Genomic DNA, 25,734 nt, shown 5'->3' on the forward strand with positions numbered 1-25,734 from the left:
AGTTTCACACATGAAAAAAGTAGGTTACAAGACAAAAGAGAACGAATCACATATTTTGGGCAGGATACACATTGAAGATCACATTACAGATGACTTTTTTTTTTTTTTTGGCAGCTGAGGAAAGGAGCTATCACAATGGACACATATAGTAGACACCATGGCACTTGGGGCACTTGCGCCGGCGGCAATTCTGTGCGCTAGCCGGCTCCGGTTGCAGGGATTGAAAGTACTTGCCAATGACATCGAGAATCTCGTAACGACGCTGCTCTAGAAAGTCGACAGCGCAGTTCTCATAGCTGTTGATGCAGTGCATGAGCATGCGATAGAGCACGAGCTCCGTGGAGACAAACGTGTTTAGGGTGCGATCAATGTTCTCCACTTGATGTTCGACAAAGGTGCGCGTCAGCTGGAGCAGCAATTGGACCGCCTGCTCGCTAAAGTAGCGGGTTAGGCCGTCGAGTACGTCCGTGAAGCTGCCCAAATGGCCAATTTGCTGGACAAACTTGACGCCCAGCTGGCTGGCCAGCTGCTGCATATCCAGACGCAATTGCCCGCCGGCGGATAAATTGACAAAGCTGGGCAGCACGCCAGCAGCAGCCGCAGCGCCCAGAACGGTGGCGCCCTGCGCCAGATGCGTGTGGATCTTGTGCAGGCTGAGCAGCGCCTCCTTATAGGGTATATCATTGATGATGCGCACAATGTCGTACTTGGCGCCAGTCTTGTGCTCGTGCAGCTTGGCCGTCTCCTGTGCGATGCGATCAAACACTTTGCGGCTCTGTTGGCGCAGTGCTCGACGCAGGCTATAGCCATTGGTTGCCTTGGAGGCGATGCGCAGATTGTTGATGGAGTGCGTGAATATGAGCAGACTGGAGGCGATCTGCATTATATCGTAGCTGTCCAGCGGCTGATCGTCGCTGATCTTTAGGTACAGATCATAGACGACGTTTACCACACCCGTGCCGGAGAGCACAATAGAGGACACATTGATGCCCTTGACGGCCAGATTAGCGGCTATGCCTGATCTGCCACGTGCAATGGTTTTAATCGCTGTGTTGGCACCGGTGGCGCCCAGGCCGGCAACACCGCCCGCTATGCCCAACCAGCTGCTGCGCGCCTCGCTGTCCGCCAAAGATGTGGACTGGCCGTGCCAGCGGCGATCTATTAGCCGGGAGGCGGAGCGCACCGTGCTATACGCAGCCGTCGAGACGCCCACAACAGTGGCTGCCATCAGTATGGGTCCAGCGACGGGCAATGCCAAAGTGGCCGCCACAGGCACCGTGGCGACAATGCCACCAATTGTGACCAATTTATCACTGACCTTCAGAAGCTTCTGCTTCAACCATGAGGCGGGCGACGCCTGCACCATTAGCTGCACCTCGTCGTTGCTAAACGTATAGACACCCTGGCTGGGCGCTATCATGGTGCCCCCGGGCAGGGCATTGTTGCGCACATAGTTGTGCCAGTTGGCGTAGACACGTCCCTGCTCATCGATGAAGATCATGCAGCAGCCCTCGCTATTGCCACCATCCGGTCGCATGCATTTCCGCGTACGTATGACAGGATGGCAGCTAAAGCTGGTCGACTTCAGTGCCAATGCCGGGTCCGTCTCCTTGGTGACCAGCACATAGATAATGGCTGAGAGCAGGATGCGATTCGTATAGATGCGCTGCTTCCATATGTTCTCGAACAGCAGCTGGCGCTGCTTGGCCAGCGCCTTGGACCTTTGACCCCCGCCGCTGCCCACGCCGCTGCCTTCGTTCTCACAGATCAGATTCGCCAGCTTTTGGTGCAGAACGTCCGCCTGCTCGGGCGCCAGCCTGCGGGCAATTTATTCGATAAGCTTTCATTTCATATACAGACAAAAACATAAACATATTATGTATGTATATGTTTTCATAACCTACGAGTCCCAGATAATTTCGGAACGCAAGCCGCTGCTCAATGCAAAGTCCCGTTGTACGTCGTAGGCGGTGCGCGCCATGTTTCCAAACATAACACGCAGAGAGTGCACTAAATTACAGTTAAAAGTTATGCATATGTATTATAATTTGTTTCCTTTTTGTTATTTTGGTTATAATTGAAATGTTCAAAAACAAACTGCGCGCACTCGCACAATTGGCTACGACAAATTGGGAATTGGGCGCGCAACATTAATCGATTTAACAGACATGCATTACGATAAGTCGATTATTGCTGCCCCCTCCAAACTCACATACAATTTGAACATATGCGTGCCGCAAAGGCAATATTTTCAACAAAATATACAAGAGTATAAGAAACACACACTTTGTTTAAAACAGTTGTACACTAGTTTGCTGAGTTTTTACAACGACGTCACAGATTGTCAATTTTAATAATGCGAGCGGTAAATAATCATATAATTAAAACTATACAAATATAAGAATATTGCAAATACATACGTCACAATGCTTTGCACAGTTCAAACAAGAAAAGGTTGTGCATATGACGTCACCGGCTGAGCATTGGCGCTGCGTAATCTTCTTTAGCCTTACAATTGTTGCTGCATATCGATAGATGTTTTGATACTCCTGATGATTTGATATCGATAGCACGATTTTTAAATGGCAAACATCGATGCATATTGTGCATCCGTGTGCGTCAAACTAGCGTCGATATTTTTTAATTGGTATTGGAAACGGAATCGCTCACTTTTAAATGCATTTATTTATGTCTTTAAGCACAAACCCAAATAAGTTTAAAAGTAGAATTGCTAAAAAACTAGCTGGCAATATTATTCGATATTTCTCGTTATGTTCGTAAACATTGCATATCGATAGACATAAATAAATAAGTTAATACAAAAATTGCATAAAAATTATCATACATATATGTGGCTTTGTTCATTTATATCAAGCAGTTAAGAGTTTTTTGAAATCAAAAACCTTTGTTGTGTATCGTTTTTGTATATCGATTTAACATTACTTCAGTATATCGATAAGTAAATCAAATAAGAGGCCATCGCTAAACGAAACCAAACAATTGATAATAATTGAATTGCTTAAATTTATGTTGAAAACGCCGCAAAATGATCTGTCGCTTGTGTTTAAAAAACATAAACGCAAACAATGCCGTCTACCTGTTCGAAACCAACGACACACTGGCTGAATCTTCGCTGCTGAAGATGATAGCCAAGTTTCTGCAGCTTGAGGTAAGTTTTCGCTATGCCCCAATTATTCAGAGAAATTGAGTGCATTTATTGATGGATTGCAGATAATGCCCGATGACAACATCTCGACCAACATTTGCCACGAGTGCTGTGAGCACTTGGAGGACTTTAACAACTTTTGGCAGCTGGTGGAGCAAAAACAAGGAACACTTAAAAAGGAATTCCTCAATGTGGACGTCGACTGTGTCGCCCTCAAATGGACGGGCATCGATGTGGATGTCAACATTGATGAGCTGCCACTGGTGGCCGATGAAATGGACGAGAAGCCGCTAGATATACACAATCTCCACCTGCTCGGCAGTGTGCTTGACGTGAACGTGGATAGTGTGGAGGTGCCGCAGCTTACAACTGCCCCAAAACAGTCTCAGACTGAAAATTTACCGCCGCTGCTGGCGCCCGACCCTACCGATGACGACGAAGAAGATGTCGAGGAGAAGCCTATACTGCACGACAGCAGCGACAGCGCGCAGAACGCTTCCTCAGCAGATGATGATGATGATGATGATGATGGTAAGTGCTCAACAGCATCTCGAAGCAGATTGAAACAACTTGCCGGCTTACAGACGAAGTGCCGCTGGTAAGGCTGCAGCACAAGCTCAAGCCAAAGCGCCAGGCGCGCGCCGTTAGACGGCGAAACAAGCGAACGCTGACGCTAGCCCAAGAGCTTGATCAGCTGTTGGATGACAGCGAGCGCGCGGGCAGCAGATCACGGCGCAAAAAACCCACAAACAGTGCGCCAACCGATGTACAAAAGAGCGAATTGCAAGCGGCACTGGAGCGCAAGCCCAAGGGCTGTTCCCGTGCGCAGCTGACCAAGCGCTACGAGGAGGCCATCGCCAGCTATATGAGCGCCGACTGTGATCTCTGCGACTTTAGTACCAAGTACCTGTCCCAGCTTAAGGTTCATTTCCTGGAAGTGCATCAGCGCGATGCGTATCTCAAGTGCTGCAACAAGGTCTTCAATCGCGCCTCCAAGCTGATGGATCACATACGCAAACACATCAATCCCAGTCTATTCACGTAACGTCCGATTCAGCGTTCAGCGCTTAGCTAACCGAAAATAACAAGTTTATTCGCCTTGCAGCTGCTCCATTTGCAACAAGTCGCTTAATTCGCAGGACTATCTGGCTACCCACATTGAAACGGTGCACAACAAGGTGGCCCAGATTGGCAAGGTGCTTAAGTATCCCTGTCCCAAGTGCGAGCGCACCTTCAGCAGTGAGCGCCGACTGGGCAATCATTTGCTTAAGCACGATACGGATCAGTTGGAGCACCAGTGTCACATATGCCACAAGAGGTGCGCCGTCTTTCATGCCACATAATCCAGCTCGCTCTAACGCATGCACCTCTCTCTCTCTCTCTCTCTGTCTGTCTCGTGCAGCTTTGCGAATGTGCATCGACTGCGTCGCCATATACAGTCGATACACGAGGATCTGCATCCGCATGTCTGTGATATATGCGGCAAAAAGTTCAAGTTTAAGCCATCCTTCGAACGGCATTTGCTGGAGCATCAGGGCGTTGTTGCGCCGGCCATGGAGTGCCCCGTTTGCGGTGTCTGGCTAAAGAATGAGCATAGCCTGCGACTGCATCGCTTCACCCACGACAGCACCGATACCGTCTGCCCGCACTGCTCGAAAACGTGCAGCTCCCGCACGGCGCTGCGCGCCCACATTAAATATGCCCACAAGCTGACAACAAATCTACAGTGCACGTACTGCGAGAAGAGCTTCAAGCAGCAGCGCAATCTGGAGGAGCATATGGCCATACACACCGGCCTGCAGCTATACAATTGCCCGCATTGCCCCAAAGAGTGCCGCAGTCGCTCCAATATGTACGTCCACATCAAGCAGCGGCACGCGGACGAGTGGCTCAAGGCGAAAATGGCCCGCTCCCACAATCCGCAGTTCAAGCCGCACGCCTAGTATGGACCTTTGCTATATGTTATATTGCTTAGCATCTTATGTTGTCCGCAGACTGCACCATTTGACAAGGAATTTACATTAAACGAGTTATCTGGAATTGTGATTACGTGTGTGTGTGTGTGTGTGTGTGTGTGTTAACAATTGGGCAGCAGCTCGCCCAGCGCTGCGATCAGGCGCGTTGGCAATGTATCCGGAAAGCTGATCTCAAAGTTGACACATAGGGCGCCGCGACGCAACGGATTCTTCGGATAGGGCAGTCCGCGATCATTAAAGCGCTTCAGCGTATTCGGCTTTATGATCTCGCCGCTGGTGCAGTATGGAAACGGATTGCCCATCAGCTGGGGCACCTGTATGGTCGCGCCGCAGAGCGCTTCCTTCAGCGTTATGTGCGCTGTATAGTGAATGTCGCTGCCCTCGCGCTGGAATTGCGGATGCGGCTTGTCGCGTATGATGAACACAATGTCGGCCGGTATGCGATTTGGCGCCTCGTCGCCCTCCTTTGGGAATGTGATCTTGGTGCCCGATTTCCAGCCGGGCTTGATCTCAATATCGAGCAATTTGATCTCTTTGCGCGGCTGGCCGCTGGCCATTTTGATCCGTGAAATTTGCATTTTCTTATTGCAGCCATTGTTGATGTCCTCCAGAGAGACGTACAGCTCGTGCTCAATGGGCGGATCCTGTTCGGGGCGTGACTGAAAATTGCCGATGCCACCCCAAAGGCCGCGCGGACTGCTGTCGTCTGTCATAAAGATTTGCTCCAGATTCTCGCCAAAGAACATGCTGAACGGATCACTCGAACCGAAAAACTGTGCAAATGTGGCGCGCGGATCGCCATGGAACTGGTAGGCAAAGCTCGTGCCGCCCTGATCGTTGTGGTTGCCGGGTATGCCATGCTTAAGGCCATCTTCGCCGTACTGATCATATATGTCGCGTTTCTTTTTGTCCGACAGCACCTCGTAGGCCTCGGCCACCTCCTTGAAACGCTCCTCCGCCTTGGAGCTCTTGTTCTTGTCCGGATGGTATTTGAGGGCCAGTTTGCGATAGGCCTTCTTAATCTCGTCGTCCCTGGCGTTGCGACTAATACCAAGTGTCTTATAAAAATCCTTGCCCATCTTTGGTATCGTTGTTTTTATTTTCAGTTGACTGTGCTCCTTTTACACATATGCCTTTGACGTTCTGACAAATAATTATAAAATGCTGACTGCTAATTTTCGTTCTGACAATACTTCGAGAAAGCGCCTTAAATTAAAAAATTCGATAGACAAAAATGTTTAGTGTAAAACTAATCGATTGCACAGATAATATCGGTGTTGCCATACTGCTTATAATTGACTACATATTTAAATGCAACCCCCAACATTGCATATATTTTATTCCATTTAACAGTATTACTCCACACTTAACAGGCATATATTCACATTTAATGGGTTTGCTCCTTACTTTAACAGAATGTACTCCCCCAATAACATATCGCTCATCACTAGAATGCAACGCCGTAAGCGCAAGCTGGCAGCACTGTGTGCAAAAAATACATACGATTTAAACTAATGGAACAATTACGTATTACGTGAAAAGAACGCACCAAAAGTAATAATAAAGTTAATGCTAAACAAGATAGTGTTATAAACGCCAACATATTGGGCGTGTGTGTGTGCTATATTCAAATAATCCAAGAGGAAAAGTGATTCAAACTAGTTTTAGCACCTTGGATTTCGATTACATTTTTCATCTATACACTTGCAAAAAGCGACCAGAGCAGCAGCAGCAGCCGCAGCATTGGAGAACGACGGTAGTGAGACAGAGAGCGCTAACAAGCGAGAACGTAGGAGAGCCGAAGCCAGACAGAAAGACAGACGGGCAGCCAGCGCAACACAGCCAACAACAGCGGCCCAAACGCGTTGAATAGCGACGGCACGGGAAATATATCTGATTTGGCCCAAACGAAAAAAACAAACAAATTATAAATCGTATACGCCACCGCGCTCTTCATTAAAGAAAGACACACACAAACGTGTCTTACCCAAAAAACATTTGGTTATATTTTTTTTTGCAAACGGCTGAGTAAGCGTAGAAGAGTGCAAAAAACGTACAAAAGAAAGAAAAAAAGGAGCCAAGGAGCAACGAACTGTGTGTGCGGTGTATGCTCTGAGTGTAAAAGGGTAAGCACTATATACATTTACGTTTTCTTGTTTGATGTTTTTGTTATTGTTGTTGTATAGACCACATGCTCTTATTGTCTCACTCGCACTGCACACGATTGCTGCTGTTGCATTGTCGTTAGCGGTGGCGGTGGCGGTGGCGGCGGCGGCGACACTGCAGGTTTATCATTTGTTTTCTGATTTGCATTCGCATTACCAATGTTTGCAATATCTTATTAACACATAAGCTTAATAATTATGTGTACGTATTTATTTTGCGTTGCGATAACATTACGTGCATGAGGAAAACATTATGTTAAAAGTCTGGTTCGATATATCGAGCGCATGTGGCAACGCTGTTCCACCGCCAGGCACACACACATACAAATATACTGCGAAAAGAGTAGCACCAGCAAGAAGAAGCAGCAGCGGCAAACTTCTCGCGCGGTGGATATTGTGCAGCTAATTTTATAATAAAAGTAAATGTTTATTGAAAAAATCGAATTTCGAATAGAAAGACAACGCAGTTCATTGTGAATAAATGCAAATGCAACCAAAAATGCAATCAAGCCAATAATTCAGTCAACCATCCAAACAGTTCTGCGAGTGCGTATTCGTTTAAGGGTGCATGCATGTGTGTGTGTGTCGAGTGTGAGCGAGCATGCCTGTGTGTGTGTGTGTGTGTTCGCTATTAAACGGAACATTTTACTGTGCCTTTCGACGACTCGAGACTCAATAAGTGTGCACCAAATGTCGTGTTTATTCAGCCAGGCTTCGAAAAGTGTGTAGCTTATAATTAAGCTGGTCTGTGGCATATAATAAACCACGGAAATAACAAAGCAAAGTGCGCGTGTGTCGCCCGATGCCTGTGCGACTGTGTATGTGTGTGCGTTTGTGTGAATGGTTTTTGTTAAGACCACTTTTAAAAATTGTTACCAAGCATTATTGTCTTACGATTTTGTACCTGCTAAACCCCCTATTAGCAATAGAAATGGCCAATTCACAAATTGCCAACAATTGAAAAGTTTGCATTTGCAATGTTGTTGTTGATTTTTTTTTTCTGCTGCTTAATGGTGCTGCCAGGCTTCTGTGTGTCAGCCATTGTTCTTCTTCATTTATTACACGAAGACGCCACCGCATACTTCTTGTGTCTTGTGTTCTGTTTCTGTGTGTGGGTCGTGCGTAGTTGCGGGGGCGGGGGCGCCCAGCATTTGAGCGCAAGCAGACAATTCACAGAGAGTGGTCCTTATAGCCATCTCGCTTGTGCGCATGTTATTTTACCATAATCGGCTACCTATGCTTGGCTCGCTCTTTGCCTTATGTTCGGTTACTGCTCACACGCAGGCATGGGCATGGGGAGGTTGGGTAGGCCCCATGGAGGTGCGCATACATACACACACACACCCACACATACACTACATGGTACGAGTGCAAGGCGACCCGGCAGCCCACGTACCAAAACAAATAAAACAATACACAAAAATTGCAACAAACAAATGCAGCAGCAGCAGCAGCTTACAATATGACACCCCGAACCACCCACACCCACACCCTCTTTTAAAATGGACTCTCTCTCTTATTCGCTCTTGCTCTTAGTCGTTTTACAGCTCACACAAGACTGAGAACAAACACAGCAAACACACACAAGTAAAGAAAAACTAGCAACAACAACAACAACAAAACGCAAGGCGCCAAGGAGGCACCTAGAAGAGATCTCGACCTCCTCGACATTTGCACATCCCAACACAACAATTCAAAAATCCGCATATAACTGCAACAGAAACCGCATCGAGAGAGCGATTAGCGTGGAGCGCGGCGGCAGTAGGCGGCAAAGGAAGCTAACGCTAATGAGGATCTATTGGCAGCATGAGTACACTGGGGGGAAGTAGGGGAGAGCGAAATGCCAAGCCCAAATTCACAGCGTTGGATATAAATCGCATGTACAAGAATAGCCGTGTAAGTAGTAAAGAATACCAGCAGCCCCTCCTGCATTACTTAACCGGCCCTTCGGCCAACATCCATGTGCAAGCCTATATTCTATATACAATATTTTGCAGGGCGAATCGAGTGAACCATCAGCCCAAAAGAATCAAGTGCCGCGTAAACATGGAATGCAAATCTTGGGCAAAGTGCCTTCCGCTAGGCGACCACCAGCCAATCTGCCATCCCTGAAGGCTGAGACCAACAGCAGCAGCAGCAGTAGCAGCAACAGTGCAACGCCCTTAAGCAACAATAACAACAGCACCAACAACAATCTCCTTGCATCTGTCGAAGGTGAGTGCGGCTTGACATTTGAATTACCTCTTGTGAACTTAATTTAAAATTTTTGCTCTCTGTGCTATGCGCGCCATTTTAGGCAACAACAGCACCAGCAGCAGCAGCAGCGGCGGCGGCGGCGGCAGTTCTAGCGCAGGAGGTGCGGGCGGAACAGGTAACGGAGCACCAGGCTCAACTGGCGCAGGTGCAAACAGCAGCAGCAGCCACAACAACATCGCCACTGGACACAGCAGCGGCGGCACCGCAGCAGGAGGATTAGCTCTTGGACAGCAGCACAACAGCGCTAATAAATACAATAGCAACAGCAACAACAGCAATAATAACAACAGTACCAGCAACAATAACAGCCACAGCAACAGCAACAACAATAAGAACTTGAAATTAATTAATAACTCGGCAACAAGCGGAGGCGCTTCAGCCAGCGGCGGCGGCGGCGGCGGAGGCGGAGGCGGAGCAGGATCGGGTGGTGTTGCTGCAAGCGGCAGCGGCGGCCACTCAAATAATTCACCCAAAACATGGTCAGCAATAACGACAGGACACGAGCGTGCAGGCGGCAACGGTGGCCATGGCCACTATGGCAACCGCCAGACGCACCAGCAGCAACAGCAGCAGCAGGTGGTGCCGCACTATCAAAGTCCGCAATTTCAATACGAGTTCCCCACACTAATGGGCGGCGGTGGCGCTGCATCCTCTGGTGGGCACGCGGGCGCAGCCGGTGCCGGTGGCAAATCAAAGGATCAGCAGGCGCATTACCAGGGGCAGCAACAGCAACATGCGCATTATCACCAGAATCATCATTATCAGCAGCAGCAACAGCAGCGCGATTATCGCGATCATCATGGCCATCATGGGCGTCAATATGGCGGACACGGACACCATTCGCATCGCGGCGGCGGCGCCAATGCAGATCCCGGCAGTTACAGAGATGGCAGCGACGACGTCGGCGGTGGCGGCGGCGGCGAACTCAGCGAGATGAGCCTGCGGCCCCAAACCGATCCAGCCGCTTGGCTGCAGCAACAGGAAAAGGCCGCCAAGGAGTTGGCATTGAACCAACAGGGCCTGGGCCACCAGATACCGGCCAACGGCAGCGGTGTGGGCGCAGGATCGGGCGGCAGTGTACCACTGCCCATACTCTCACTTATGCCGTCATTTATGCGCAGCGGAGCACCGCTGCCCGCCTCCGGTCTGGGAGGAGGAGCGCCCACGATGGCGGCCGCCCTTGCGAATGCCGCCTCTTGCATTGCCGCAGATCTGGCATCGTCTTCGCCCGCTCCCTATCAGAATGGCATCGCCGGCAACCGATCCGCCTCACCGGCCGTTCTGGGCAGTTTTCGTGCTGCGGCCGCAATACCGAAGCGACCAGCTGCCGGCTCAGCTGCGACGACGACGCCACCGCCATCATCGGCGATGGGCGGCAGTGGGGCGACAACGCCTCCGCAGCAGCAGCAACACCAGCAGCAGCAGCAGCAGGCGAATGGACCAGGTGGTCGCAAGGACAAGGACAAGGATTATGTCGTAGAGCCGGAGGTAGCACAAATGCAGCGTCCAATCATACGCGAGGAGGATCTGGAGCGTCTGAATGCGATCGCCAAGGATGACAGCTGGACGAAACAGGATGAAATTGACTACACCAGGAAACTAACATTCTCCGACGACGAGGAGCATGCCAGCCCCGAGGATCAGCACCACAACAGCAGCAACAGCCACAACAAACAGCACCAGCATCAGCATCAACATCAACAACAGATGCAGCAGCAGCAGCAGCAACAGATGCAGCAGTCAATCCAATCCAGCAGCAGCAGCAGCAGCAGCAATAATGATCAGCGCAAATTGTCCACCAGCAGCTCATGGCAGCGTGGCAAGGACAGCAGCGAACGGGACTTGGATGGCCCCTCCGATCAGGGTCTGGAGCAGCAGCGACAACAGAACGGCCATCGCGGCAGTTCCGGCAATGTGGTCGTTGGCAGCGGCGGCGGCGGCGGCGGCGGCGGCATTGCTCTCGATGCCGGCGTCTATGAACGTGTAAAGCAGCGCAAGGAGGAGGAGGAACGTCGCCAGATGGAGCGCAAGCAGGCGGCGGCAAAAAAGCTGCAGGAGCTTGAAATGAAAATGAACTGCAAGAAGGCGCTAAGCGAGGGCATTGCCACCAGTCCGGCATCTGGTGAGCTCCCAGCCGTGCTACTTGGCAATGTCAGTGAGGATGAGGGTGCCGGTGCCGGACAGCAGCAATTGCAACAGCAGCGTCGACCACGTGGCAGCATCTCCAGCATGGGCAGCGCCAGTGGAGGTGGCGGTGGCGGTGGAAGTGGCGCAGCCTCATCCTCGCTTGCGGCAAGCACAGCTGCCGGCGATTACGGACAGAAGCCAGTTTTCATGACGCATTTCCAATCGAATTTACCGCCTCGCTTCCAGCGCCAGCAGCAGCAGCAGCAGCAGCAGCAGCAGCAACAACAACAACAACAGCAGCAGCAACTGCCGCGCGGCGGTTTGGAGAAGAGCGCCTCCGCGAGCAGCGCCTTCGAGGGCAGCGGCTCACGCTATCTGCAAAAGGGCGGCGGCGGTAGCAGCGGCAGCGGCTCCAACGGTGGCAGCGGTAGCGGCGTGCGCAGCATCTCTGGCGGCTATGCGCGTGTCGGCAGCAGCGGCAGCTACGGGCGCAATCGTCATGATAGCGCCCGAGAGGAGCTGGATGCGCCATCAGTTGGTTCGTCCGGTGCGCGCGACCTGGACCAGTCGAGATATGCGCGCGGCCAGGAGTATCGCAGTGGACAGCAGCAGCATCAGCAACAGCAGCAGCAGCAGCAGCAGCAACAGCAACAGCAGCAACAGCAATTGATGCAGTCGCGCAGCATCTCGGAGAACTCGCATCGCAAGACGAGCGTTTCCTCCGGTGACGATGTTGGCATGGGCAGCGGCGGTGGTGGCGGCGGCGGTGGCGGCGGCGGCAGCTGTTCCTCCTGGGCAGAGCAAACGGATGCTGAGCAGAAGCATCATCGTCATCGCGAGGAAAGCTTTTCATCGACACACAGCCACGATTCGGCTGTGCAGATCAAGATACTGCAGCGGCCAGCGCGACAGCCGAGCCTCAGCGAGGAGAAACCGCTTGCAGCCGGCGGATTAGGCGCGCACCAGAAGCAGCCCCTCGACTCCATGCAGTCCATACAGCCAACACAGATACTGAGACGCAGCGTGGAGCCCGTTGACAAGTCGGATGAGAAGATAGCGGAGCGTGAGACGAGCGACAAGTGCGCCGAAACGGAGCTATGCAAGTCGATGGCATTCCAAACCGTCGCCAGCAAGGATGACGACAAGGATGCGTCGCGCAACTCAACGATATGTTCGACAGCCATGTCCGCAACGCAGCCAGTGGCCGGCAAACGGCCAAGTCCACGGGGTGGTCGCGGTCGTGACGAAATCCACACACGTGGTGCCGGCCGTAGCTATCCGGCCAGCGGAGCCGGCGGTAATGCGGCTGGCAGCTATCGTGGACAGCGCAGCAGCAGCGACTGGAGCAGCCGCAACAGCAGCGCTGCAGGAGGCGGCGGGGGGCGTCGCTACTATGGCAGCGGCGGTGAACAGTCCGAGCAATCCGAGGACGTTGACGAGGATTGCTACAGTAGCGGTGGCGGTGGCGGTGGCGGTGGCGGAACGTCCAGACGCAGTCCCAAAGTGCAGTCACGCTCAGAGCAGAGCAGCAATAGCAGCGGCTCAGGCGGTGCCTCCACAGTTGGCGGCCAGTCAGCAGCAACAGCAACAGCAGCAGCAGCAGGAGGAGGAGCCGTTGTCAACAAGGCGGGCTTTTCGCCACGCGGCGAACCATCGCGACGCGGTCGCGGTGGTCTATCCAGTTCCAGTGGCAGCTCAGCGCCCGGCTTTCGACGCCAACCAGCAAGCGGCGGACGGGCATACGGCCGGCTGGGCTATGAGGAGTATGGCAAGCAGCGCAGCTCGGAATCGGAAACAGGCAATGCATCAACTGCTGCGGACCTGGACAAGACCAAGCTGAATCAGCTGGCGCTCAGTGCGGGACTGCACAAGGGCAAGGACGACAAGGAGGAGTTGTCGCCCGACAAGGACAAGAGCAATATCAGCAACATCACCAACATTAATATACCCAACACTGCCGTGGCCAAGGAGGAGCCACACAAGGATGCGCCCGCAACTGCAGCAGCAGCAGCCAGGCCGCCGCCAGGACTGAGCGCAACTGCCGCTGCTGCTGCGGCTGCAGCTGCGGCTGCTGCTGTTGGAGGTGTGCCGCCCCTATTAGCTGCCCCAGGCAGCGACGTGCCCGGCAAAAAGAAGAGCAGCGAATGCACAACAATTGCACCGCCGACGGCAGCAGCAACAGCGCCCATCGGCGACAAATCCAAGCTGTCCGCCATTGGCGAGAAGAGCGCTCTGGGCGTCGGCGTTGGTGTCGGTGTCGGTGTGGTGGGAGCTGGCAGTCTTCTGATCGATGCTAATGCGCCAGTTAACACGATTATCTTTGAGAACTCGACGTACAAGCAGCAGCAGCAGCATCAGGCAGCAGCCGCTGTGCCGCTCAAGCAGCAGCAGCAGCCAACGCTGGGAGGAGCAACAGCCGCAGCCGTCGATAGCTTGTCGACTGCGCTCTCCCAGATGAGCTTTGGCGGCGCTAATGACGATGACCAGCAGCACCAACAGCAGCAGCAGCAGGACATGAAGCTCGGCTTCAGCTTCAGCGACGATGCTGCCGCTCTCAAGGTGGTCGAAAGCCTGGAACACCAGCAGCAGCAGCAGCAAAACAACTCCACGGCGGATTTGAACATGAAGATAGCGAGCGTGAAAAAGGTTTGGGAATCGGCCACGCCCATGTCGGAGGCAACGCAACAGTCGAGCCAACAGCAACAGCAGCAGCAACAGCAACAACAACAGCAGCAGCAGCAGCAGCAGCAACACTCGCAACAGCAGCATGCACAACAGCAACACTCGCAACAGCAGCAACAACAACATCAGGCAGTCGCAGCAGCAGCGGCAGCAGCAGCTGTTGCTGCCGTTGCACAGCAGCAACATGCGCAGCAGCAACAGTCGCAGCACGGCCAACACGGCCAGCACGGGCAGCAGCAGGTCTCGAGCTCTGTGGTGGATGACAGCGGCAGCCATATCGCCGCCTCGTTTGTCGCCGCAGTCGCTGCCTCACAGCAGCAACAGCATCAGCAACAGATGCCCCACTATGCTGTCTCGGCGGTCCACATGCAGGGCCATCACCAGCAGCAGCAACAGCAGCAGCAGCAGCAACAACAAGCGCAGCATCATCAGCAACAGCAGGCACATCATGGCCACCATGCATTGTCCTCGCCAGGACCAGTCTATGGCAGTCACGGCTCACCCTTCGATGCCGGCACCCTGGAGCAACAGTTCCAGCAACAGCAGCAGCAGCAACAGGAGGACTACCCAAGTCCACAGCAGCAGCAGCAGCAACACTCGCAGCAGCATCAGCAGCAGGTGAAGGCCAAGCAGCTGCACGCCAGTCTGGGCATGTCGCCGCCGCCCAGCCACCAGCAACACTCGCAACAGCAGCAACACTCGCAACAGCAGCAACACTCGCAACAGCAGCAACACTCACAACAACAACAGCAGCAGCAGCAACAGCAGCAGCAACAGCTGCCGTTCTATCAGGCATCGCCGCAGTTTGGCGTCGGCGGCATTCCAACGATTCCCAGCCCGCCGGCGGTTGTGTTCAACTCATCGCAGCTGGCGCCGCCGCCATCGCAGGCGGGCAATCTGTACGCTCCATTCCATTCGCTTGATCATTCGAACCGCTCGCCCGCCTATTCAGCGGCAGCAGCCGCCGCCGCTGCGCACAGTTTTCCGGGTCATTATGCGGCAGCTGCAGCGGCGGCAGCCGCCGGCGGCGCCTTCAATGCGTACGCCATGCAGACGCCGCATGGTCATGGCGGCAATATGCCGCCGCCTCCAACGGCGCCCACGGACATGTACTCCAATTTGTCGTCACAGTTCCGATTAGGCGGCGGTCCCTTTGGCCAGCCGCAGCCCAATTCGCAACAACTGAACAATCCCAATGCCGCCGCCGTGGCCATCATATCCTCCAATAGCAGCTCAATGATGTCCTCGGGCTCGGCAAAACCGCCGCCGCCCAGTCAGCAGCCGATTGGCGCCATTGGCTCCAAGTCGGCAGGCAGCGGCGGCGGTCCAGGACCCGGACCAGGACCCGGACCCGGACCTGGACCGGGGCCCTATGCAGCCGCCCAGCAGTATATGAATCTTTATGCCGGACCGCATCCGGGCCAGGGCGGACCTCCACCAGGCGCCCATCAGCTGCAGTCGAACAGCTACTACTCGAATTCAGCGCCCGGCGGCCCCAGCGGTCCCCAATACTATGGCGGCCCGCCGCCCCAAGGTGCCGGCGGTGGTGGCCAAAATTATGGTCTGGCCACCGCGGCCGGCATGTACGGCGGCCATCAAGGTGGACCGCCTGGATCGAATGGACCGCCGGGTCCGCAGTCTCAGCACACGATGGGTAACTTTAATACGCAGTTCATGAACTCGCAGCTGCTGACCGCGGCGGGGATGAGCCAGTTCCGTGGCGGTCCGACGCCCGGCGGTGGTTACCTAAAGAACAGCCAGGGCCAGGGACACATGCAGGACTCGGTAAGGAGTGAACCACAACTACAACCACAACCACAACCACGCCCACTATCAAGCACACACACCACACTCTTTAACTACCACAATCTGCCCATGTATAACCACATGAAGACCCAATCCCCCAGCAATTTGTATTAAGTTTTGTACGCTTTTTAACCCTCCCGATATCCCCGTTTCTTCTCACCTTGAAAAGAGAGGCGAGCCCGTCTCGTGTTTTGCCCAGGCAGCAAGATGTCTGTCTTTGGGCTCAAAATATCAAATTATGTGCATTAATTTCAATAAAAGTATCAAGTAAAAAGTTTCCAAAAACTAGATCGATATCAAAGACGAAATACAAAATGTTTGCCTCCTAAACCCGTAGAGCTCGCAATGTCAGAAGGAAAAGAAGAAAGCAGAAGATAGAAGAAAACGAAAATTAAATAAATTTGCAATTATATATCAGATTTATTCAAGTAAATCTCAAATTCCGGCCCGATTAATCATGACTATACTATATACTATATATATATTCGGATATATTCGGATATATTCGGCCAATCTGTCCGATTTGGCCTACAGCAAAAAGACGAATATCCGACATGTTTTTTATCAAGATGAAGGATACATACAAGCTCGTCGTCCTGATCAAGAATTTATCTATATATTTCGTGACACAATTATTAGAAAGATTAATTATCATATTTGATGGTCGACGAATAAATATTCTTGCTTGATAATATTTCCATTTTGAGCACATACAAATTTAAAAAAAAGGAAAAATTATAGTTATATAGAAATCATAGCGTATTATATTCATACATATTTCATTTCCTTATACCAAAAATAGAGTTTTGAGGAATTATAATTTTTCACTAGAGATCTTAACAATTCCTAGTTAGATGAATTGCCGCTAAGTTGAAGACTTGAACAAAAGTTGCACTTGGATTTTTAAATTGTGAGTTATTAACAGATGGTTGTCCATAGAGCACTTACCTTTAAATAAAAGCTAGTTCGTTTGCTGGACTCCTAATGGGTTTTCTTGCTCTTAGATATCCGAACGCTATGGAGAAGATCTGCAAGTGTTATGCCAACACTGAGCAAATAATGGACAGTGTTCTATAACCTGTTAAAAAAATAAGTTTGTTTCAATTCAAGCCCTTTTGGCAGTTCATTGAAATTTCACAGTTAAACTCGAAACTTGCTCTCTCGTTCTGTCTCTTTCTCTCTCTCTCTCTCTCTCTCTCTCTCTCTCACTAAAATGCAATGCATTCCTCTCTCTCACTCTCTCGCAGTTTAGAGCACGTTTAGGTTAGTGTCAAGGCGCTCGGCCTGGCAAGCGAGAGGTCCCTGGTTCAAAACCGGATGCAACCGGATCAGAATTTTTGTTTTTTTCTTCTGATAATTAATTTTTCTTGTTTAACTTTTTGATTTAAAAGCAACTTTGGAACTTGTTCCTTCCTACCCTTTGCCATACCCATAGAAACCCGGTTGCACTTGGCCTTGGACCTTTGATTTGTTATCTAATGTGAATTTTTGTACTCTTTGCAGATGGGCAGACAATTGAAGAGTCCATTGAGCGCCGACATGAGCCTGGGCCTGGCCAAGCAGGTGCAGTCGCAGCCTAGTCCGCCGCACCACAAGAACTATGGCGGCGTAAGTAGCCTTAACTGCAACGGCAACAACAGCAACAGCAGCAACCTGCAGCTGGGCAACCGACTCACTGACCCCTCTCAATTCTTTCATGCGCAGTGGGACCTGCAGAATCAGGTGCTGCAGCAGCAGCAACAGCAGCAGCAGCAGCAGCAACAACAACAGCAACAGCAGCAATCTCAGCAGCGACAGGCTGGCAACGGCAACAACATGAACACGCTGGGCGGTCGCGGCACTGGCGCCGTGGGCAGCGGCTCCGGTGGCTCACAGGTGGTGGGCGGCGGCGGTGTTGGTGGTGGCAACGGTGGTGTTGGCAGCGTCGGACAAAGCGGCGGCGGCCAGGGACGTTATCCGGCGCCCATACAGCGGCCCAATAACTATCCACAGCATCCACAGCAGCAGCAGCAACAGCAGCAGCAACAACAACAACAACAGCAGCAGCAGCAGCGCGATCAGGCGGCGGCGCAGCGCGCCCAGAGCATGCGACAGGTGACGGGTGGCGGCGGCGCCGGCAGCGCCGGCAATAGCAACGCGCCCGGCATACCACCTGGCGCCAACAATGGCGGCAACGGCGGCCCTGGTGGCCCTGGCGGTGCCGGCGGCGGCACATCGCCAGCTTCGGCGGCACAGCTCAACAAGCCCTATTATTCAAACAATGCGGCGGGCGCCGGCGGCGGCGCCAACCGCGGTGAGTGGCATGCCAATTGAGCGTACTATCGAGCCAATGGCGACACCGCCCTGTAAACCCCTCGCACACATACACACACCCACACATAAACACATTCACACACACACACATACACACCAAGTAAAAAAAAAAAAGAGCAAAAACAAAAACGATTCGCGCGATTCAGAAATGAAGCATTGAAATTAGGCAATGTGCGTTTGGAGAGAGCGGCAAAGCGAGAGAAATATTTACTTATACATGCATAATACACACATATATATACATATATAACACTCAAAAACAACAACAACAACAACAACAAGAAGAAGAGAAAAAGCAAATTACTAGCGAAAGTAAAAAACAAAACAGAGTCAAAACGAGAAGCAAACGAATTAACAAAAGCGCAAAATGTTAAACAGAAAACGAAGCAACAAAAATGTCAGCTAAGATCGTAAAAAGTAAATCAATTCAACTATGAAAAGTAACAAAAAAGCTTAAAAAAAAAATATTTAAACAAAAAAGTATATAAAATGCAAGAACAACAAATACTTGATGTAAAATTCAATTCGAGGGCAAATTGAAAGCAGTGCAAAAATGCAAAGCCACGCCCACAAAATATTTAAAAAAAAAAAACAACAACAAAAACGAGCGAAGAAAACTGCAAAAAAAGTTTAAAAAAAACACACACACACACACAGAGTATGGAAAAAGTAATTTATAGTTTAGTTGGGTTACACGCAAACATAAATATACACACACACACACACACACACATACACGCAATTACATTACATACGTACTCACACGCATACATATACATATATAAATATATATAGATATGGATCGAATCTGCAGCTGCGTTAAAGTAATTAAAAATGAAACAAAAAAAACACACACACATACACACACAGCAAAAATAAGCAAAAACAGTAACAGTAACAAACAATATTATGCTTTTCATTTATTAATATTCACATAAATATATTTTATATTATAATTATCATTTTTTTTAATATGTATTGTGTTAACTTTTAGCGTTTAGTTTATGTTAAAAAAAAAAAAAGAGAAACAAACACAACAAAAACGAAAATTAAATAGAATGCTGAGTGTATTTTTTGTCAAACAAATTTACATACATACATTAGACACACATACAAACAATGCATACACACACATTTACAAACATACAAGCATAAATATATACTTATTATTTTCATTGTAGCTGCATTTTTGTCGGCAATGCGTTTGCTCTTTTTTATTTTTCAAATTTTTTATTATTTTTTTTTTTTAATCGCAACCAGAAGATCAAGTGAAGAGATAATGGAATACGAATAATTATTAATTATGATTATGCTACATTATTTTATTTTATACATGCTCGTCCGTACCGATCGTTGTATCGGTAGAGAGAGCGAGAGAGAGAGAGAGAGCGAGAGAGAGAGAGAAACAGAATTGAGAAACGCAAGCTTTTAAGTTTGTTTGCGTTAAGCGCAAAGTTAAGTTGAAAAAGTAAACTAAACACAATCTATTCTTATGTATGTATATCTCTCTGTCTTATATGACAAAAAACAATAATCTGCGCTACATGTCGAGTCCGGCAAATATACTGTGCCCATTCGATACTAGGCCCACATACGCGCCCACACCCACATACACACAACACACACACACACACACGCACACAAACACAAGAAAACTTCGACCTCGGCTTTGGCTTTGCAAAGTGTTCACACAAAATGGCGCTAGGGTGTCCATCGCCTTGGAGTCGCAGTGCTGATCATCGGCTATTATTTATACTGGCATGACACCTATCTATCAATTCTTTTCTCGGCAAGCAGATAACAAATTCCAATTTGTTGGCACACATCTTATTGATGTTATTTTCTTCTTCTGTTTAATCAAATTGTTTACTTGCTTTAAGTAATTGCCAAAATGTCTAAATTTACAAATTGAGTGTTATGTATTTCTTGGTAAACAGTTAGTTTAGAGCAAGAAATAAATAAGTTCTATGACAGTATATTTGCAGTCGCCGGAAATGCTGCTGCCGCTGCTGCAATTATCTATTAGTATTAACCGCCCGTAGCCCCTACCCCTACCCAGAGTGGGGGAGGTTCGTTTTAAGATCGTGGCTGAGAACTGGGAACGGTCAGGGTGGGGGGTGGGGGGGGGGGGGGACTGGCAAATTAAACTGCAATCGGACAAGAATATATAGGATCTTTATGTTGTATATGCTCAAAAAATAAAGAGGCAAAAACAAAAAAAAAAAGACGCAAAACTCGTAACAAAACAAAATGTTAAAGTAACTGTAACTTAACAAGGATATAGCATATACATATACATACACACATTATAGAGGCAAAATCGAAGTGAAGGCAAGAACACTCCAATTTTAAATGACAAGAAACCCCACACATACAATTAATATTGATTAAAACATATTATTGAGAAACCGTAGTAGAAAAAGGAAAACTAAATCAAATAAAGATAATGAAATGGCAAACCGATAACAAAATTAAAAAAAAAACATACCTATATACATACACTATATATATACATATATAGGAGTACATTTGTATGTATTTTTCGCACTTCGCTCGGCTGCTGCTGCCACAAATTCAAAATTCAAATCAAATTTTAATGCATACATATGATATATGTTAATGTTTTGCCAGGGCAAACGGTTTAGTTATTAAAAAAAAAAGTAAATAACAAAAACAAAAGTGAAATCCAAATGCAAAATGCAGTTGCAAAATGGCCAGCGCTTGCTATTACACAATACATGTAAAAGATATATTTAATAGCTATAGCATAAACATAGAATTGATAAATGATTAATTTATATATATTTTAAATTGCATATATGGTTTTTTGTCTCTATCTCTACCAAGCAACAAGTAAAATACATGGGCATATAATACACACATACGTACATATATGTAAACCATTTTTACATTCGATTCATTCAAATTAATTTTTAGTAATACTGAAATTTCGAAAAACTGAGCTAAAACAAATGAACAAAAAAAACAAAACATAAAAATTAATAACAACCCAAAACGGAACATTTAAAGCAAGTTCGATAAAATGAAATAAAAACTTTAAATAAATAAAATATTTAAAACAAAATAACAGCAAAAACCATTCAACAATTCCTTCTTATGCAAAACTTCGCAAAGATCTGGCAACGATTTAGAGCGAGACTTTTTGGCCACTACAAATGTGAGCGAGATAGCATGCTCGGTGTTTGCTGTCGCACAGCCAAGGATACATGTAACTCATGAGCCGCCGCCACATGGCGTGCATAATGGGCCCGGCTAATACCATCAGCATTCCAAGGGCAATTGTTTTATAATATTGTTAGAACAGCGACCATTGCAATGCATCCGACTACAAGCGACTGTTGCATACATTCCAACAGTCTGTAAGTATTACATAATGAAATTCGTTATGCTTTCCGTGTGTTAGATATTTAAATTGTTTATTCCTTTAAGATCTTGCACTACACATAAATATACATGGCTTGTGCCCTGCAACCGCAGCCAAATTGCTGCAATCGAGGACGACGAGCGCATCGAAGTGGTGGCCCCAAGCAGGTGGCAGAGCATGCCATCTACTTCTTCTTTGGCTTCATGATCTGGTAGGCAATGAGCAGGCCCACGACTGCGTACGTAGCCTTGGCCACCTGCAATATGTTATAACATTGCGATTACAAATTCGAGCACAATATTGGCTAAGAGATGAGCTCAACTCTACTTACATTGGCACGGCCGGCCATGGTTGAGCCATTGAAGTGCTTGGCCAGGCCGGTCAGTTTCTCTTCTTCGCCAGCCATTACTGCAAACGTAAGGTGAATGTTAATAATAAGTAATTGAGTAATAGGTAGCAGTTGCAGCTGGCTTTACTCACTTTCAGTTTGTTTTGCGACGGGTTGAAACTGTTTCAATTGCCAAAAAAAAAGTTCTGCGAATAGGGTTATACAACTGTGCGCGTGTTGCCAGTACGTGCAGGTGTTGTGCTTACGTTGCCACCTAATGCAACGAGTGGGCAACGCTGCATGGTGCAACACTGGGTGCCATCAACTATCGATAATAGCTATCGCTGGCGCTTAAAAATTTAAAAATGCAACAAAACTTTCTGCGCTTATAACACCGCACTAATTGCATAGCTTTGGAATTTGCTTGTTCGTCAAATGTCAACTGCAGCTTTGGCAAATCTCATTTAATTACTAGGATTAGGTACTTAGAATCCGCACGAGCACTGCAACAGACTCATTCAAATTATAGAGTGCAGCCTGAGAACGGGCGCAACTGAATAGAAAATTGTACGGTGTTAATTACAAAGCGTAGCCCTCATGCGTTGTCATTTAAGCAGCCGCGAATACCTGCGAATACCCGTCGGCTTTTGGCTCTTCAGCTCTACAATGGCAAATAATATACGCATATTAAATTAGAAGCAGAATTCTATGGGTACTAGCCCAATGAAGGTCGTCTGTCACCATGTCATATGCCGCACCCACTTGGCTCTTCTTGCACGCACACACACACGCACACACACACACATATGTATGCATGTGTGCCTCCGGGTGCATATAAAAGGCATTGACAAGCTGGCGCGTGCACGGATTAACTGCAACCATGGATGCAGCATATTTTCTGCGCGTGCAGGTCCTGGCCTTTCGACTGATGGGCTACGATTTGTGGAACAGCAGCAGCTCGCATGATCGTCCACAACTAACGCTATTGGTAATTGGCCTGATGAGCGTCTTTATGGCTCCACTCTTCTTTGCGATTCTGCATAACTTGACCAACGTGAGCATCATGTCCGATGCGATGGCCTCCCTATTGGCCATAATTCTAACCTTGGTCAAGTATTCGGTCTTTGTCTACTATCGCAAGCGGTTCGTTCAGCTCATTTATCGCATACGCGATATTCTCGAGCGGGGTAAGTGACGGGCTATTAAATCAAATTGAATCCTGCTAATAACGACGTTTTCTGCAGAGATCAAAGCCTTGCCTGAGGCAGCGGCCATTGTGGAGGCGGAGAACCGCAGCGATCAATCCCTGAGCTTGACCTATATGCGCTGCTTCTTTGGCGCCTTAATCTTTGCTGGCATTAAGCCGATTGTCATCATGTTAACGACCCGGCTGCGCACAGGCCTTACCCAATTGGAGTTGCCCCACTCGGGCGTATATCCGTGGAGCGATCAGGCAACTGCGCCGTATGCGCCCACCTATCTCTGGAACCTGGTGGCCAGCTATGGTGCTGTGACCATGTCGTTGGCCATGGATACGCTGCTCTTTGCCTTTACGTACAATGTGTGCGCCGTCTTAAAGATTGCCCAGCATCGCATCAAACATCTGTTGCCCAGCAGCCTAGCACCGTGGCAGGAGTTTCAGGCAGTGGTGCAGGTGTTGCAACTACATCAGACGGGTCTGTTGATTGGCACCCAGCTGGGGCACAGCCTCCGGCCCTTGGTCTTTATGCAGTTCTTTGTAACGGCCCTGCAGCTGTGCTTTGTTGGCTTTCAGTTGGCGGACCTTTTCCCCTCCCCGGAATGCATCTACTTTATTTTCTTTGTGGGCTCCCTGCTTATCGCCCTGTTCATCTACTCGCACTGCGGCGAGAATATGAAGCAGGCCAGTGCCGACTTTGCCATTGCCCTCTACGATAGCAACTGGGTGGACTTTGCGCCGGCCACCAAGCGGCTGCTCATTGTGGCCATCATGCGCGCCCAGCGGCCCTGCCAGCTAAAAGGCTATTTCTTTGAGCCCAACATGGCAACCTTTTCAGCGGTACGTTAAGACAAGCCAGCTCCCAGCTCCCAGCTGCCAGCTGCCAGCTGCCAGCTGCCAACTCCACTCAACTCGTATTTTTTTGCTCTCCTTTACAGGTGGTTCGCTCGGCCATTTCCTATGTTATGATGCTGCGCTCCTTCAGTGCTGCGGACCAGTCATAGACATGCGTCTGGCGCGCGCTGCCTTTGCTACCCTTACTCTTGCCCGGAGTATTATGATTAGTTCGTGTCATGTGTTGTACGCATTTTGTTTAAAATTTGAATATTGCGTTGAATCATGTAAGTTTCCGTTAATATTTCACAATTAGAGTTGGGTTCCATTTCGAGAAGTTCAACAGCTTTTATGTTTCTTATAAATAAAGGCGAAAAGGGTATATTGGTTTTGGGCAAATGTATGTTACAAGCAGAATGAAGCACCTCCGACCCCTTTTCTAGCCTGTCTGCCGGTGTCTCCATCTGTCCGTCTGAATGAACGCCCCGTTTCCGTTCCCCAAAGAAGCTGAAGACTTCAAATATATATACTTTCGTATACCCTACGCTAAACAAGTGGCTGACTGACTGACTGACTGACTGACTGACTGACTGACTGACTGACTGACTGACTGACTGACTGACTGACTGACTGACTGACTGACTGACTGACTGACTGACTGACTGACTGACTGACTGACTGACTGACCGACTGACTGACTGACTGACTGACTGACTGACTGACTGACTGACTGACCGACTGACTGACTGACTGACTGACTGACTGACTGACTGACTGACTGACTGACTGACTGACTGACTGACTGACTGACTGACTGACTGTTTGTCCTGACTGACTGACTGACCGACTAACTGACCGACTGATTGGTGATCAACGCACAGCCCAAACCGTTAGAGCTAGGAAGCTGCAAATTTTCACTGTAGCTACCTTATGTGATGTAGGTGCACGTTAAGACGGGGTTTCTCGAAATTCCACCCGCAAGTGTGGAAAAATCGCAAATAACGTTTGTATGAAACTTCTTTGTTTACCATCCGATTGGCCTCAAACTCATTTTCAAAGTTCTTTCACACTTTTCGAAAAATCCATTCCTCCTTGGTGGAAATGGATGTCAAAGATTTGAAATGAAAAATCATTTGATATGTGTTTCATATTTTCGTTAAAAATTGCGATTCTTCGATTTTTTGTTTTTGTTTTATTTTCAGAGCTCTTTAAAGAACTTAATGAATACGTGTTTCAGCGATTTGGGAAATTACACCCACAACAGTGGTAAATTGGTGAAAAATGGTTGCATGAAAGTTTTTTGCTTACCATCCTATCGGCTTCAAAATCATTTACAAACAAAAGTTTATTCTTTAGCTAAAAACATATTTTGAAATAGAAGTGCCGATCAAGATGATAAAGACTTCAATTATCCACGGGTGTGTACTTAGTGGAAAGGTTATATCTACAATTTTTGGCACAAAACGTTCCACGCGCAAGGCCGGGCAATACCAGCTAA

The 25,734-nt window shown here is 48.9% G+C and overlaps 6 protein-coding genes across 8 annotated transcripts; 3 read left to right on the forward strand and 3 right to left on the reverse strand.

The window, feature by feature from the left end:
• Window positions 1-51: 51 nt before the first annotated feature.
• LOC135426916 (uncharacterized) lies at window positions 52-2,151 on the reverse strand. Its single transcript, XM_064680250.1, has 2 exons — window positions 1,905-2,151; window positions 52-1,817 (listed from the first exon to the last, which is right to left on the reverse strand). The coding sequence occupies exons 1-2, from the start codon at window positions 1,991-1,993 to the stop codon at window positions 131-133; spliced, it is 1,776 nt and encodes a 591-aa protein (XP_064536320.1). The 5' UTR covers window positions 1,994-2,151; the 3' UTR covers window positions 52-130.
• An 810-nt stretch (window positions 2,152-2,961) lies between these two features.
• Window positions 2,962-5,206, forward strand: LOC135426915 (transcription factor grauzone). The gene is made up of 5 exons (XM_064680249.1): window positions 2,962-3,169; window positions 3,232-3,697; window positions 3,751-4,207; window positions 4,272-4,484; window positions 4,569-5,206. The coding sequence occupies exons 1-5, from the start codon at window positions 3,047-3,049 to the stop codon at window positions 5,107-5,109; spliced, it is 1,800 nt and encodes a 599-aa protein (XP_064536319.1). The 5' UTR covers window positions 2,962-3,046; the 3' UTR covers window positions 5,110-5,206.
• Window positions 5,110-6,351, reverse strand: LOC135426918 (dnaJ protein homolog 1). The gene has a single exon (XM_064680252.1). It carries the CDS (start codon window positions 6,219-6,221, stop codon window positions 5,244-5,246), a length of 978 nt encoding a protein of 325 aa, XP_064536322.1. The 5' UTR covers window positions 6,222-6,351; the 3' UTR covers window positions 5,110-5,243.
• A 250-nt stretch (window positions 6,352-6,601) lies between these two features.
• On the forward strand, window positions 6,602-18,581 carry nocte (no circadian temperature entrainment). 3 transcript variants are annotated; one of them, XM_064680242.1, is made up of 6 exons: window positions 6,602-7,268; window positions 8,844-9,203; window positions 9,305-9,521; window positions 9,604-16,157; window positions 17,682-17,786; window positions 17,883-18,581. In XM_064680242.1, exons 2-6 carry the CDS (start codon window positions 9,114-9,116, stop codon window positions 18,489-18,491), a joined length of 7,575 nt encoding a protein of 2,524 aa, XP_064536312.1. In that variant the 5' UTR covers window positions 6,602-7,268; window positions 8,844-9,113; the 3' UTR covers window positions 18,492-18,581. The 3 variants fall into 3 exon arrangements, with proteins under 3 accessions (XP_064536312.1, XP_064536313.1, XP_064536314.1); XM_064680243.1 differs by lacking the exon at window positions 6,602-7,268 and adding an exon at window positions 7,530-7,726; XM_064680244.1 differs by lacking the exon at window positions 6,602-7,268 and adding an exon at window positions 7,712-7,853.
• A 3,320-nt stretch (window positions 18,582-21,901) lies between these two features.
• On the reverse strand, window positions 21,902-22,473 carry Neb-cGP. The gene is made up of 3 exons (XM_064680231.1): window positions 22,357-22,473; window positions 22,208-22,284; window positions 21,902-22,132 (listed from the first exon to the last, which is right to left on the reverse strand). Exons 2-3 carry the CDS (start codon window positions 22,280-22,282, stop codon window positions 22,061-22,063), a joined length of 147 nt encoding a protein of 48 aa, XP_064536301.1. The 5' UTR covers window positions 22,283-22,284; window positions 22,357-22,473; the 3' UTR covers window positions 21,902-22,060.
• Window positions 22,474-23,082: 609 nt separating this feature from the next.
• Or9a (Odorant receptor 9a) lies at window positions 23,083-24,406 on the forward strand. Its single transcript, XM_064680208.1, has 3 exons — window positions 23,083-23,391; window positions 23,449-24,242; window positions 24,341-24,406. Exons 1-3 carry the CDS (start codon window positions 23,085-23,087, stop codon window positions 24,404-24,406), a joined length of 1,167 nt encoding a protein of 388 aa, XP_064536278.1. The 5' UTR covers window positions 23,083-23,084.
• Window positions 24,407-25,734: the final 1,328 nt, after the last annotated feature.

Source organism: Drosophila montana, unplaced genomic scaffold, assembly GCF_035044405.1.
Source record: "Drosophila montana isolate Dmon_TW-CO22-7 unplaced genomic scaffold, ASM3504440v1 contig_2106_1, whole genome shotgun sequence".
In the NCBI taxonomy this organism is placed as follows: domain Eukaryota; kingdom Metazoa; phylum Arthropoda; class Insecta; order Diptera; family Drosophilidae; genus Drosophila; species Drosophila montana.

Bases quoted from the DNA above. Each gene is read 5' to 3' on its own strand.
- Or9a (XM_064680208.1), top strand. From the start codon at position 23,085: ATGGATGCAGCATATTTTCTGCGCGTGCAGGTCCTGGCCTTTCGACTG. The intron at 23,392-23,448 runs GTAAGTGACGGG...CGTTTTCTGCAG, and splicing joins ACGCGATATTCTCGAGCGGG to AGATCAAAGCCTTGCCTGAG. The intron at 24,243-24,340 runs GTACGTTAAGAC...TCTCCTTTACAG, and splicing joins ACATGGCAACCTTTTCAGCG to GTGGTTCGCTCGGCCATTTC.
- Neb-cGP (XM_064680231.1), bottom strand. From the start codon at position 22,282: ATGGCTGGCGAAGAAGAGAAACTGACCGGCCTGGCCAAGCACTTCAAT. The intron at 22,133-22,207 runs GTAAGTAGAGTT...AACATATTGCAG, and splicing joins CCATGGCCGGCCGTGCCAAT to GTGGCCAAGGCTACGTACGC.
- LOC135426915 (XM_064680249.1), top strand. From the start codon at position 3,047: ATGATCTGTCGCTTGTGTTTAAAAAACATAAACGCAAACAATGCCGTC. The intron at 3,698-3,750 runs GTAAGTGCTCAA...GCCGGCTTACAG, and splicing joins TGATGATGATGATGATGATG to ACGAAGTGCCGCTGGTAAGG. The intron at 4,208-4,271 runs GTAACGTCCGAT...TTCGCCTTGCAG, and splicing joins ATCAATCCCAGTCTATTCAC to CTGCTCCATTTGCAACAAGT.
- nocte (XM_064680242.1), top strand. From the start codon at position 9,114: ATGAGTACACTGGGGGGAAGTAGGGGAGAGCGAAATGCCAAGCCCAAA. The intron at 9,522-9,603 runs GTGAGTGCGGCT...GCGCCATTTTAG, and splicing joins TCTCCTTGCATCTGTCGAAG to GCAACAACAGCACCAGCAGC. The intron at 16,158-17,681 runs GTAAGGAGTGAA...TACTCTTTGCAG, and splicing joins AGGGACACATGCAGGACTCG to ATGGGCAGACAATTGAAGAG.
- LOC135426916 (XM_064680250.1), bottom strand. From the start codon at position 1,993: ATGTTTGGAAACATGGCGCGCACCGCCTACGACGTACAACGGGACTTT. The intron at 1,818-1,904 runs GTAGGTTATGAA...AATTGCCCGCAG, and splicing joins TCCGAAATTATCTGGGACTC to GCTGGCGCCCGAGCAGGCGG.
- LOC135426918 (XM_064680252.1), bottom strand. From the start codon at position 6,221: ATGGGCAAGGATTTTTATAAGACACTTGGTATTAGTCGCAACGCCAGG.